General features: G+C 35.5%; 1 protein-coding gene across 4 annotated transcripts in view; it reads left to right on the top strand.

Annotated features, from left to right (window-relative positions):
* Window positions 1-16,094, top strand: part of RRP41 (3'-5'-exoribonuclease family protein) — a 196,411-nt gene that overhangs the window by 18,653 nt on the left and 161,664 nt on the right. For 2 of the 4 annotated variants that reach the window (XM_089832721.1, XM_089832727.1), the window contains exon 5: window positions 12,527-12,565. The exons of the other annotated variants lie outside the window; for them this stretch is intronic. In XM_089832721.1, the coding sequence (XP_089688847.1) occupies window positions 12,527-12,565 (39 nt within the window). The remainder of the gene's footprint in view (window positions 1-12,526; window positions 12,566-16,094) is intronic. 4 annotated transcript variants of the gene reach the window in all.

The following is a 16,094-nucleotide window of genomic DNA, read 5'->3' on the forward strand; positions in this document are numbered from 1 at the left end:
AAATTCTCTTTTATCTCCTCTCATTGTTTCATTTATTGGGGCACATATCCCACTAAAATTTTGAATAAAATTCCTATAGAAGCTTGCCAAACCATGAAAACTGCTAGCTTCAAACTTACTACTTGGAGAAGGGCAATCAACTATTTGCTTTCACCTTCTCTGGGTCCATCTTCAGACCATTGTTGGAAATAACGAAGCCTAAATATACCAACTCTGATTCATAAAACTACACTTCTTTAAATTTACCATCAATCTTTCTTCTTTCAGCCTTTGTAAAACAACTCTAACATGCTGTAAATGTTCTTCTCTGGTCCTACTAAATATGAGAATATCATCTAGATATACAATCACAAACTTACCGAGATATGGCTTCTACTTCATTCATCAATCTCATGAAGGTGCTTGGAGCATTCGTCAATCCAAACAGCATCACCAACCATTCATGCAATCCATCCTTGGTCTTGAATGTGATCTTCCATTCATCACCTTCCCTTATTTGTATTTGATGGTAACCACTCTTCAAATCTATTTTCATGAAGTATCTAGGTCTACTCAAGCAGTCCATGATATCATCCATCTATGGCAATGGAAATCGTTATTTGATGGTTATCTTACTTATGGCTTTTGAATCTGTACACATTCGCCAACCTGCATCTTCCTTTGGTGCCAACACCACTGGAACCGCACACTGACTCAAACTTTCTCTAGTGAACCCCTTATCCAACAACTCTTGCACTTGTTTGTTAATTTCCTCATTCTCCTTTGGCGACATTCTATTGTGTGCCTTGTTTGCCAAACTCACACTGGGAGTCACATCCATACAATGGCTGATGCTTCTTATTGAGAGTAACCCATCAGGCAACTCTTTTTTCAAGATTTCAGAATATTCCAATATCTCCTGAATTTCCTTTGGTATCTCTTCCTCCTTGGCTGTTCCAATGGTGGCTGATTTAGCAGCAATAACAAAACGAGTTTCCGCTTTCTCACAGTTTCTCAAAAATTGCTTTCCAGAGACCAAACATATTCTTGATTTTTCTTCCTCTTCAGCTTCACTATCCTTTATGGGATTTAAGAGGTACTCTCTTCCATATTTCTTGATGGTGTATGCGTTCAGCTGACCATCACAAGCAACTTGTCGATCAAATTGCCACAGTCTGCCCAAAAGAAGATGACATGCATCCATTGGCATTATGTCACACATGACTTCATCCTTGTAATTCCCAATCTGAAAACTCACCAAACATTGTTTATTCACCAACAACTTATGCTCCTTTTGCAATTGCAAGACTCTATATAGGCTGGGATGCTTGCTTTTTTTTCAAATTCAGCTTGCTCTTCATTTCTTGACACAATGTGATTGGTGCCGCCACTATCCACAATGACTTTGCAGCATTTACGATTTACCTTGCATCTTGTTCGGAACAATTTTTATTCTAGCTTCTCTTTTTCAGGATTCAACAAAACTCTTCACGCTGTGGTAGATTATTCTTTTCATTTTCGGCTTCCACCACATGCATACTGGCTTCCTTCCCTTTTCTTCCATCCTATTGAATTCGTGGGCACTCAAATGCTCGATGGTCTGTTTGCCCACATTGGTAACATGTACCTCTGAATTTCCTTCCTCCACCTCTTCCAAAGGATCCCCTTCCACAGGAATAACCCTCCTTTCCTCTAGGGAAGGCTCCTCTTCCCTTTTCTTCTTGTGTATTTCGCTTGAAGTGCCTGCTACATCTTGTTTGTTGGTGTAGCCTCTACTACTGTTGGCTGTCCTGTTCCATGTGAAAGTTGGCCTCTTTCTCGGGAATTACCTTGCTGCTTCCTTTTGAGCTTTTCCTTAGCCTTTAAGGCAAACTGATATGCCTTTTCCACTTTGTGCACATTAACTGTACTTATCTCATCTTGGATGGCTATGTGTAAATCATTTAAATAACAGGAAACCTGCTTTGCATCCTCTTCAACGTGACCGACTCTTATGTTAACTAGTAAAACTCTTCAGTGTACTCCACACTACTCTCCTTTTGCTTCAGAGTTTGCATTTTCTTGAATAGACTGTTTTGATAGTTTTGTGGCAAGAATTCAGACTTAGGCTTTGTTACCATTCGATCCCATAACTGAGTCTTATCTTTTCCCCTCTGTTGCCTATCTATTTGTACATGTTCCCACCATTGGGATGCAAGATCCTTCACCTTATTGCGTGTATCCTTAACCTTCTGCTCCTCTTCAGTGTTCTCAAACTCAAAATATTTATCCATCTCGTTGATCCAATCCAACAATTCTTCAGCATTCAGTCCCCCTTCATAAACTGGAGGATCAAGTCATGGCTTAGTGCTTGCTTTAGTCAAAGCTCTAATGATTCTATCCTCTTCAGGATCTACTATGGGTTGATGTAACTCTTCACCTCTCTCAAGGGCTTGTTCTTACTCATCGTCACTAATATCCTCTAGGTGCACTCCTCTTCTTTGAGCTGCTTTCATGGATTTCATTCATGCCATAAGACCTTTAGTTGCCTCCGCAAGTCTAGACTCCTCATCCTTGATTCTTCTTCTTCTTTGACCCCATCCTCTTTGGGTCATGTTTCTTGTAAGTCTTCTTCTCAGCAAAATGAACCTTTGCTTTGATACCACTTGGTGCAGTTGCAAATCAACTCCCCTATATCCTATCAGACAAAGAGGGGGTGGAACCAATACCCAGGACAAACTATAACTTGCAAGATTAACGTAAAAGACAAGGGAATGAAATGCTCCATACACACACATACAGTTGATGTTACCAGATAATTTAGAATTCCGCAAGCACAGAGGGATAACACGAAAATGAGATGCCACACAGGAAAACATGATCATGAACTCCAAAACAAAAATCAGACTCTATTATAGTTCAAGTCTTGTTTACACACATCCTTTGGAGGGATTTACTCACTATTATCTGGCTCCCAAGCTACTCTTTTGGTACTCAGCCTCCTTTTCAATGTGGAGTCTCCAGCAAGCCTTACCCTTCCTTCTTCCCAAAAACTAACTTACGAAAATACACATTAGATATTTAACATGGCACACTAATCTGAGCACCCAAATGAACATGAAATTCATAATGGGCGCCTAAATCTAGATACTTCAGAATTTCAAAATCTCGCATTAAATGCTTCAACTACCACTAACAGTTCCTATGCGCTAAGTTAACATGAAATCTGACAAACATAAAACATGGGTTAATATGACATTAACTAATAGAGTCAAAACTACATTTGCCAGTTAACACATCATCACTGATGTTCCTGCATCACCTTGTCGAGTCGTGATGACGAGATTCGATTGATATGTGCTGAGTTGTTTGCCAAAATTATTATTTTTTGGGTGTTTTAAGTTATACATTTTTTTAATATAATGCAAGTCTATAACTTGTAATTCACTAATATTTTATTTAAATATCTTCAGGATGTTTGAGAGTAGTATCAAATCTCTAGGAGTTATAATGGATATTCTAGATTTTGGAAGATCCTAATTTTTTTTTAGAATTAGCCAAATTGTAGTAATCAACATGCTTCCATCAGTGTTCTTTAACATAGCTTTTCCCAACTTTTCCAAGATTGTTTGATACTTGAATTTTCCAAGAATTCCCCTCATCCCTTGTACATATCTAAGTTTGCTATTTCCTGTTGGGTTTTTACAGATTGCTGTGAATGTACTAAGCACTGCCATTTGTTGGTATGTGTGTTCCAAATGCAACATCCTCTTAGATTTATATGCATACAGACAATAGGCCATGAATAGACATGTCTATTGATTAATCAGATAATTAATAATAACAAATTTAATCACACACACACACACATAATGTTTTCTCATATAATAATGACCTTATATCTCAATATAAAGAACACATAAATATAAATTATATCTCATATATCATTATATATAGTTTTGTCCGACTGAAGCTATCAAACATCAACACTCCCTCTTAGTTTAGAAGGATAAACACATAAGAATAAATATTACTTCAACGTAATACTCCAAATAACAATTTTATGGATATTTTCATTTGATATCTTAGAAGATTTCCACCATTTGATATCGCATTCGATATCATGAGTATTGGTCTTCCAGAATATCAACATATGATATTTACCAAGTACCCAAATAAGGTTTGATATCACATCTAATATCAAGAGTATTGGCCTCCCAGAATATTGATGATATTTACCAAGCACTCAATTTTTTGATATCACATCTGATATCAAGAGTATTGGTCTCCTAGAATATCAATGATATTCACCAAGTACTCAAAAGGTTTTGATATCACATCTGATGTCAAGAGTATTTGGCTCCCAGAATTTTAATGATATTCACCAAGTACTCTTTGAGTAATGGCCTTCCGGAATGTTGAGATGCAAGAAATTTACCATATACTCAATTTGTTTGATCTCATAATATAAGTTATTGTAAGATCGCCACCTTACAGTAACTTCTGCAAATAAAGTGACATCATTTGGAAGTTTTCACTTCCTCATGATGTATACAGGGGGTAGGCACATTAAATCACGTGGTCATGAGATATGTTCATGAATTACTGTTTTCTTGACTGCTCCAATTTATTGGGGAATCTGTCTCAACATTGTTTACTCTCTCCGAATCAATATGATCGAGATGACCGAAGGTTGACTAGATCATATCCTCTATTTGCTCCTTCTCTTTCAAGATTGCCTCTAAGAAAATGTCAGGCTCCCTCTAAATCTCAATCTCCCTCTTTTTGCAATAACATTCTTGGAGGAAGATCAAGGCAAATAATTCTTATAGAAATACAAGGGAGAGCCTACATTAGATAAATAAAATACTCAATAATTTTGCATAATAATATAAGATCATTCCAATAAAATATAGATAAATATCTAATTAAATATATACTTTTTTAACATATATGCATATATTCAATTTTCTAGATATATACTTCAATCTATATTTTAATTTACATCTTATCGTATATATAATGACAACTTATATAAATAGAGCCTCATATATTTATATCCATAATCTCACTAATGTAAAGGAACTGTATAACCTTAGTTTACCTCTGTGGGACCTGATGCTTATACCCTTGAAGCTTCCTTCTTTTATGTTAATTCTTTACTTGTATTACATGGATGTCATGTCCATTCTTAGTACATGTACTATTATACTGCTCTTGCCCTTAATAAGTGTTGTTATCCGGCACAAAACCATTCTCCTCCATAATCTTCATAGCTCCTACAGCCTCATTGAATCACCAGCCATCGTTAGACACCGATGAACAACATCAAATCTTTTCTTGTTAAATTTTCCATTGCCATTCTCAAGTTTCTAATACTCTATAAACCAAATCGAAATGCATTTTCTGATTGATAAACAAAAAATGTTTCTCTACATTGAGTGATCGAAATGTGACTAAAGCCCTTTTTGGGTCGACAACTCTTCTTGTCAGCTGCATCATTTCAGAAGGATACCGTGTTTTGCCTTTGAGAATATGATGTCGAGCCCCTTCTATAACATCCGATTTTCTTGGGTCTAATTTATCATTCAACATAAGCATAGAATACAGTTATAACTTCGATTTCATAAGAAGGCAATTACATTGTTCATGTTCATGTGAAGAAGATTTACCGTTAAAGTTAGTTAAACAAAAATTTCTTAACTAAATACTTGAAATACCTTTTAATGAAATTACTTCAGAAATTGAAATCACATACCTCAGAAAACTAAGACTGAAAATCATCTAAGTATGCTTCTGCAACCACCCGGGTTAGTCGACAAATACACTATAACAATTTCTCAAATCGACTGCTATCTCAAAAATCATTTGATTAATACCACTAAATACCACTATAACTTAAATTAGGGCATCACATATCATCTTACCAATTAGGGCATCAATTACCATCAATTTATTTAGGGCTTCTGGTACCGCTTTACCTCTTAGGGCTTCTGTGACCATGGATTCAATTTAGGGCTTCCGCAATGACGGATTTTATCTAGGGTTTCCACGATGATGGATTCAATTTAGGGCTTCCACAACCATGGATTCAACTAGGGTTCTCGATACCACGAATTCAATTAGGGCTTCCAATACCACTATATCAATTAAGGTTCCAGCTGTCACAATCAATTAGGGCTTCGGATTTCTTTTCCTTCCGATTGCTTATCTGTGACAATTTCTCAAGATTAGATAATTACCTATATTCAATATTCATTTATATGAAGTAAAATGATGATAACAATGAAATACTTCAATTTAATCTTACCTTCTCATAAACAAAAATGATAATACCTGTTTCTGATAAACAATTGATTTCATGGCTTATCTTTGTCTGACGCATATATGACATCTTGAGAGAGGTGAAACATTGCCAGGGGCTTTACCACCCAACCTCGGACCACAATATATATCCCCACACGATCTCTAACGAGAAAGGCCCTCCCTACCCAGAATTGACAGGGAACATCTTACCATTCACTGGGCATCATGATATGTAACACGCCATACAACTTGGCAGCAGGAGATCATCATAACAGGGATATGCATGAGCTATTATTAATTCATATTAAATGATATATATTAAAATGTCATAACTGATATTACTGGTTCTTATTGTTGATGAATCTTTCCTCACACCCCTTCACCCTCATCAGGCCTCCAAGCCGGTGATTTCCAGGTGCTTGTTTAATATTAATAATTTCACTCTTGCAGGGTATGAATGTTTGTAATACATTTTGAACTGAATTAGTTATTCACAGTTTTTCATTGCACATCCATATCTTTTATACATGTTTAATACTCTCTTATGAATAAAGCAACATTTATGATTTAAGGCAATTCCCAAGAACTAGAATTCTTTTACTGACCACTCCGATTCAGTCTACAATTATATTAATGAAAAAGAGACACATTGAACATTCTTGATTCAACAGTTGCATTAGAAAGAAAACACGACTGGCTATTCTAAATTCGGCAACATTCTTACTTGTCTCCTACGCTTATATCTGCAACCAATTTTCAATATCTATATCCTTGAAAACAAATTCTCAATACACACAAATACAGCAGATGAACTCATATGATATCCAACTTGCAAACTAGAAAAGAACAACTCATTGCACTCACGAACCATTTTGAATGCTGACAAAATATTCTCTACCACAACACTAATAGATTATACTAAAGATACCTATATTTCTTTGTATCAATCATTAATTTGAATATTAACTTTGCCTAGAAGGAAATACCATCCAAGTACGATTTACAATTCCACATGCAGAGTTTAACATGATTTGGTGATGAAATTATCAAAAGAAAATTACAAGTAATGGCATACAGTATTACTTTGAGAAAGAAAAGAGCAATCAAACTTTAATTTTGTCACTGTCGGCATTCTCTATCATTCACCCAACTATTCAATAAGCGATTCATGGATGCAGACTATAAGGCATTAACAGGAATTCAAAATATAAAGTAAATAGCATGATTGTTACAGTCTGAAGTATTACATAAGGTTTGAATCAAGACCCGACTCATAAAGTACAAGAATCTATAAATGAAATATGGAAAATAAAACTCAAACACGTCCTTACTTGACTCACGGCTACACAATCAAGTTAACTATATCTATGCTCGGTTGCTTCCTTTAGATTTTTGCAGGTACAAACGACAACTAGCAATACAAAGATGAGAAATAATGGTGTTATGGGTACCGTGGCTGAGCAGGGTGGTAGACGTTTTTCAGAATGAAAGGAAGACAAGTATTCATGTCTCGATAGACGACAAGGCTAGCATATTTATTAAATTAAACTTGACCTTACGGCTTCTTGCCGTTACAAGATCTCAATTTTGATTTGCATTCCATCGGTTGGAAAAGAAATATGAAAAGGAAGATATACTAAATCGAAGGTGAAAGATTAAAGGTTTTATTTTATTAATATTATTTAATGTTTAAATCAATGACTAAGTGCTAACATTAAAGAATATTAAATTAGAAATAATAGAGTTGGAAGGTGAAAATAACTCAAATATTATTATAATTCGAAAATTATTAAAATCTTATAAGTACTTTTACAACATCATTCTATTAATTTATTAAAATATAAAGATGCCAAAACATTTTTATATTCAAATGCACATATATAAACTATTATTAAAAATAATATGACAAACGATAATTTAAAATCTTTTAAGAATACGTTTATATTTAAACTTAATTAATTAAATTAAATTAATTATTAACAACTCATGCAATTCCAGAGATGAGTCCTGTTACAAATCGCCAGGTCCTCTACCTGTCTGTCCAATGATGGTGATGCCCTCCCTAATTCTTTTCTGACAATGCTTCCACTCCTTCGACAAGCTCCCTGTAAGGAATTTCTCTGTAATTAAATTATAAATTATAAATAATCATATTAGTACCTTTCGTCTTAATTCCATGAATTCGCGATTAATGAATAACTAGCATGTCATCTTCACTTGAAATCATAACGACTAACTATCTTACCATTTCGCTAGATTATATCAAATTAAATTGCCAACTGACTTCATGTGAACCTCAACGTCTATATTTCAGGCTAGGTCAAAAATTGGGATGTAACACCTTCTAGATCTGTTTCGCAGAAGCACCGATTACTCCCAAGTCAATAGAAGAATTTTTTTGAAAGTAAACAGTTGTCCATTTCCGAAGACATTGATTTCTCTTGGCACCATATTGTAATGATGTGATTTTACAGGCTGTGTTCCATATCATCTGCGAAATTTTCCCTTGTGGATAGTGATCTCATACCATCAAGGCATATCAAATGGAAGGATATCATCGCCGATAGCAATTTGATCAAGGTAGATGTTTGATTCAGACTTGATCTTTTGAAAGATCCCTAAGATCAAGTGGCTCTGATGCCATGCTGGTTTTTTTTGAATATGCTGCAAATGGACTAAGCACTACCATTTGTTGGTATGCGTGTTCCAAATGCAACATCCTCTTAGATATAGATAGAGAGAGGGGGTGGGGGGCGGCTTGAATAGACATGTCTATTCATTAATTAGATAATAAAAATAACAAATTTAATCTCATATATATATATATATATATATATCATATCATAATGACCTTATATCTCAATATAAAGAATACAAATTATATCTCATATATAAATATATATAGGTCTATCCGACTGAAGCTATAAAACGTCAACATTTCCTTCAGATACAATTTGTGTTTATATTTATGTGATCAATGTATATTCATGAATGTGATCAAAATTTCATAATAGCTTTTATTTGATGATGTTATCGTGTCTACAAGGTTTATTCAAATAAAGGTGCATGGAACAAGCTTTAAAGCCTTAATTGTTAAATTTCATGGTTTTTTATTCACTTTGTTTTGTGGAGTCTCAAGTCAGGTCAGCCTTGTTGAGTGCAAGCTGTGTCCAAGTCTGGAAACTTTGGTATAAACAGAATTATGTGATCAATGTATATTCATGAATGTGATCAAAATTTCATAATAGCTTTTATTTGATGATGTTATCGTGTCTACAAGGTTTATTCAAATAAAGGTGCATGAAACAAGCTTTAAAGTCTTAATTGTTAAATTTCTTGGTTTTTTTTTTTTCACTTGAGTTTTTTGTGGAGTCTCGAGTCAGGTCAGTCTTGTTGAGTGCAAGCTGTGTCTAAGTCTGGAAACTTTGGTATAAACAGAAAAGCTCCCAAATATTAAGGGTCCTTTGGATATGATTTGCTAGAATGATGGGAAGACAAAGTTAGAAGTTGCAGTAATTAGAAACAGGATATATGTGCTTCATTTTCAATTAATTCTACATTATGGGAATTTAATTTCCTACATTATAGGGAACTCCCAAAACAACTTTCCCAAATATACATGCTTCATTTTCAATTATATCTATATACGTATAAGAATTTAATCTCCTACATTATAGGAAACCCCCAAATCAACTTTCCCAAATATATCGAGTTGTTTAAATAGACCATGATGCAATATTTCTAACACCCCCCTAATGACTCATTCTCCAAATGGGGATAGTGGAGAAATTATACTTGATGACAACATTTAGTTGCTCATCATGAGAAGGGACATACAGATTGACAAACAATAGTGGGACTAGCCTCATTATGCTTTCATTCAAGGATAGGGATAAACATATCCACCATGGAACCAAAGATAGGGACAAATAGATCTATCCGAGGTCTTACATCAAATTAGGATAGGGACAAATACATCTAGCCAAGGTCTTGCATCAACTTTGGATGGGGACAAAGTTACAAATGCATCTATCCAAGATCAAGATTATAAACAAGGACACTCACATCTACTCACAATAATTATGATTGGGAACGCACACATCCAATCATAATCACTGATATTTGTGACTGGGGACAAACACATCCAAATGTTTACATAATCTTGTGAATGGGGATAAATCCATCCATCCATTCACAAGCAAATAACAATAGTGACTTGGGACAGACACATTCAATCACTTACATCACTGTGTAAATGAAGACTAACACATCCATACACATCACTGTGTAAATGAAGACTAAAACATCCATGCACAAACAATCAAGAATAGTGATTGTGGACACACACATCCAACCACAACATAAATGCTTGAGAACCAAGTCCATATTGTTGCCAATGCAGCCACCATTATAAATCGTTGCAACTCTGATCACAAATGATATTAGATAATTGCTGCTGCCACTTGGAAATTGATCTTGGCTTTAGCCATTGTGGCAAAAATGTTTTACCACTAAACCAGTTTTGTACCCTGTTGCTAGTCACTCACGAAAGGTTGCTGAATCTCCTCTAACCTCTTGTGTGTCCATCCTCTAATTAGTTTGCTACTTTGCAAATTCTTGTTTTGAGGCTCATTTGATCTGTTGTGAGGAAAGAACATATCCTCCCTCCTTGATGTAAACTTCTTACAAAAAGTCTTAGGTGCCGCTGCTCATGCTCTCCATTTTAAAGTAATATTTATTTTATTAAATTTCTGACATTTTGATCCCTCTCTAAAATAATACACCTTCAATTTGATTTGCATTGACAACATTCAATTTTTTATCTTTTCTTTGACTTTTAAGGTATGACACTATTAATTTTAGTCTTTATGAGAACCAATAACGATTGTTTTAAATCCTATTACAGCACAATCAATGCACCAATGATGAAATCCTTAACAGCTATTCACCTAGTACCTCCCTTGAATAATATATTGCCCCCTTTCAATAATTCCTTAGGTATCATTGACCTCTTTATGAAAATTTTGTAACAATGCGGTAATATTTGAGGTAGGGAACATCCCTTTGAAAGCACGGTTGCTTCTGATCATTAAACTTATTTTCTCCAAATTTCCTGTTGTCAACATAACAAAGATATTTTTAGCCCTCTTAGTGAATTTATGCACACAATAATGTGGGTATTGGACACTCTAATCAATGACCATGATTTCTTTAAATTTATAGTAGCTATGCCACAAATAATCTCTTGCTTGAAAGTCAAATTGTGGTAATTATAAAACATATATTTTCTCCACCAATACCAAGAGGTGAAAATATTTCTTCTACGATCACCAGCAAATGTGTCCCAAGGCTAGATTTTCAGAATGATACTCTACATGAAATTTGCTTATTGGCATAGAGATTTGAGTACCACATCAAACATTAGCAAACAATGCATCCTTGAAATAGTGTAGATTGTCTTCCGCATTCACTTTCACTTCTATTATGAATGTCTCTTTGATTGTGTTGAATGCATCCAATCTTGTAAGGAAGTGCACAGTATGTTGTGGTTTCCAATAGTCAATGTGAATCTGAAGTTTGAACAGATTTTTTATTTCATTCTTGTCCTCCTCATATTTATATCAGTTAACTCCTTTATATTCTCAAGGCTCATGAAGAGCTGCACAAATCATCGGCCTGGATAATGTTTGATTCTCTTGAGCTTTAATAGCCTTATCTTGTGACAAAAACTGAGCACAGATCCAAAGAAGAATCTGTACAAACTCTCATCAGAAAGAAGCTTTCTTGAGAGACTGAAGCTTTCTTCCTTAACCTGAAAATATCTTGTCTTAAATGACTATCAATAGGTGAGTCAAAAAAATATGATTAATGCTTTTCCTTATCATTTTTCTACAAGTCTTGGCTCTTGTTACCATCCACAGCCTCTTGCTTTACATTGGCTCTTTTGCTCCTGAGTCAACAGTTACCAGATTCAATTTTTTTAATTATGATCCCACTTAGATGCAACTTTATCTGCATTGGGCAGACACCCTGTTGGCAAACATACTTGATTGTTGTATAGAGACAAGGCTATTCGGTTTGCTTATGATGCAGCGTTGGGGGACGACTCCTTTCGCTGTAATCTCTGGGTCACCTGTATCAAATTGTCTACGTCATGGCAAAAATCTTTGGCAAATCAAAAGATGATTTTTAGGTGCTTTGAAATTGGTAAGTTCTAAATCGATGAAAGGAAGTTGATTTGATATATATCTGATGTGGGCAGGTCCAAAACAAAAGTCAGCAGCTTCATGATCAAGCTTTGGTATGTTACTTGCACTATGACCTTTAAATTGTACATTCTTTAAAATTAAAGAACTAGACATTTTTATGAGGGTGGTTTTAGATTCTTTTCCATTTATCTAGAATTTTCATGTAGAGAACTAGACATTTTTGTGAGGATGATTTAGGCCTTTTTTTGATTTATTGGAATTCTCATGTAGAGGTCAATTTGTTGGTGCTACTCAACATTAATTTGAAATCCTAAATAATACAGCTTCTAAGCCATATTAATAGATATTTTAAAGGTTTGGTTGACAACTTGGCTGATTTTATAAACCTAGGAAATAGTGGTTGGCTGGTCTCGTATTTGATTGGTTACATGTTAATCTACTAGTTCATTTTTTACATATTGTAAATTCCATTCAAGAATAAAATTTCTCAATGTTTCTCCCAATTTTATTAATTCACTCACTACACTAAAGTGATTTTTTTGTAGAAGATGCATTTACTGTCTTGTCCCACAATTGTGCATTAGATATCGTTGCTCCAATTATTCATTCAAAAAATTGCTTGATTAGTCTAGAGATATTTTATGGAAGTAAATGAATTAAGTTATGTTTCAGAGATATAAATGACTGATACCAAACATAGAACCACCATCAATATTTCATAATACTTTAGTAGAATCAGTTTTTGGGCCTCTGTACGGTTTTTAGTTGGACATTCTTTAAGTCATGGCTTGTTTAGTCTTTCACCAAAGGCATACTTTTAATTTGAACCTTGCTTCTTCATCTCCCTAAAACTTATTACAAAGTAATTGGAAAATACTTGTTATTAATAGAGACCAAAAGGTCATTATATACAGAAGAATAAAATGATGTTTCCTTACGAAATGATCATGAAGAATAGAACCATTCTATTCTAACTAAGAAAGCTAAAATAACTACAGCTAACTAAAGCTAACTAGATATTTACAATAGATTACCATTAACTAATAATAGATAATTATTTATTATTGTAATACCCTTCCTTAATGGTTAATCTATCTATAACACCAAGCTGTCCCCTGAATTTGACAAACTTATCAGGACCAAGAGGCTTGGTGAGAATGTCTGCAGTCTAATCTGTGGTACAGTCATACTGCAAATCTATAGTCCCATCTTCAACCAAATGTCATATGTAATGACAGTGAACATCCACATGCTTGGTTCATTCATGAAAGATTGGATTTCATGCTAACTTGATAACGCCTTCGCTATCAACAGATAGAGTAGTCGGTTCGGCTGGTGACATCTGCATATCCCTAAGCATCCAACGAAGCCAAACAATTTCACTCTTGCCTTGACAGTCCCTTTGTATTCGGCCTTTGTAGAGGAGAGAGAAACTGCTTGCTGCTTCTTACTGGTCCATGTGATTGCATCGGATCCCAAATTGAAAACACCCAGAAGTTGACTTTTTATCATCAACAGAGCCTGCCCAATCTAAATCTGTGAACCCACTAAGTTTGGGATTAGAACTTTGAGAGTACAAAAGTCCATAATTGAAAGTTTGAGAGTACAAAAGTCCATAATTGAAAGTGCCCTTCACTTAATGAAGCATAGGCTTTGCTGCCATCCAATGATCAGTCTTAGGAGCCATCATAAAGCGTGAAATATAACTAACTGCAAAGCTGATATCAGGCCTAGTAATAGAGAGGTAGATGAGGCTGCCAACTAGTTGCTTGTATGTTGTATCATCAATGAAAGGAGAATCAGACTTTGCGGATAGCTTGAGACCTTTCTCCATAGGTGTAGATGCAAGCTTGCAATCCTGCATACAAAATTTGTCTAATAGGGCCCTGGCATATTTGGACTGAGAGATGAATATACTAGAAGACTGTTGCCAAACCTCAACACCTAGGCAATAATGCATGAGCCCAAGGATAGTCATATAAAAAGACTGGCATAAATTTTGTTTGATTTCTTTAATCAAAGATGCTGAACTGCTAGTGATGATTAGATCATCCACAAAAATAACTAGAAGGATGATGTCATCGTCAGTAATCTTGATGTGCAAATTTGAGTTTGAAAAACTCCTCTTGAAGCCTTGATCACTGAGGTACTTATCAATTTTTATGTACCATGCCCGAGGGGATTGCTTCAAGCCACAGAGAGATTTTACCAATCTGAGAACCTAATGGTCTTTACTAGCAACCTTGAAACCAGAAGGCTGCGTCATGTAGACTTCTTCATGGAGATCACCATTTAGGAAAGCACTCTTGACGTCCATCTGATGGAGCTTTCAGCCAAACTGTGCTGCCATGGCTAGGACTAATTTGATGGTGCTCATCTTTGCAGTAGGAGCAAAGATCTCCTCATAATCAATGCCTTGATGCTGAGAAAAGCCCTTCGCAATTGAACGAGCTTTGTACTTATCGAATGTACTATTCGATTTGTATTTGATTTTGTAAACCCATTTGCAGCCAATGGGTTTCTTCCCTGGTGGAAGATTCAGAAAGGACCCAGGTGTTGTTCTTCAATAGGCTCTAGTGTTTAGATGTCATGACCTTTTCCCACTCTGGAATTCCTTTAGCCTCGGAATACGTTTTAGGATCAAACACACTGTGAATGTTGGCCATGTGAGCAAAGTTAATAGACTCTGTAGGTTTGCTTTTTTTTCGAGTAGTTCTATCAATGAGCTCATCATCACGAAGATCAGCAAGTATCTTAGCCCATCACTTAGGTCGGAGAGGAGAACGACCAACATTAGTACGAGGAGATGCTTGGTGATAAGGTTCCTCATCAAAAGAATTTGGATCAAACTCAGGTGAAGCATCTACAAATCGAGGTGATTTTGTAGGAGAAGCTGGAGGTGTCTGTATAGGTATCACTGGTATAACTGGAGTCATAGGAGCTATTGGAGCCCTCCCATCAGGTGGACCTAATGGAAGCCAAACTCCCAAATCATGAGCCTTCATAGGCTAGTTTGCTGGATCAAGAACAAGAGAAAAAGGCACGAATGGTCCTCACTCCTTATCAAAGACTACATCATGTTTGCAGATGAGATGAGATGTCTCAACATTGATCTAGCGGTAGGCTTTGTGAAGATTGCTATATCCAACAAGCATGAGTTTCTGACTCTTGGCATCCAACTTGGTGTGTGATGCATTAGGGATCCAAACAAAAGCAAGGGAGCCAAAAACTTTCAGGTGACTGATTTTGGGCTTGCGGCCTGACCAGGCCTCTTCTGGAGTTTTACCTTTGACTGCCACTATGGGTGACTAGTTCAATAGATAAACTGCAATGTTAACTACTTCTTCCCAAAACTTTTGTGGAACATTTCTGTGTTTGAGCATGGATTAAGCCATCTTGGTGATTGTCCAGTTCCAACGTTCAACTACACTGTTTTCTTGTGGTGTGTGGTTAATTGGCATTTGATGCCGTGTGTATTTGAGAGGCTAGAAAAACATTAGAACTAAATTCCCCCCCCCCCCCCCTTGTTTGATCTAAGAGTAATAATAGATTTCTCAGACTCTCTTTCAACTAAAGGTTTAAACTTCTGAAATACTGGAAATGTATCCAATTTCTTTTTAA

The sequence above is a fragment of the Cupressus sempervirens genome, chromosome 1 (genome assembly GCF_028749045.1).
Source record: "Cupressus sempervirens isolate cs-2001-9-10 chromosome 1, ASM2874904v1, whole genome shotgun sequence".
Classification (NCBI taxonomy): Eukaryota; Viridiplantae; Streptophyta; class Pinopsida; order Cupressales; family Cupressaceae; genus Cupressus; species Cupressus sempervirens.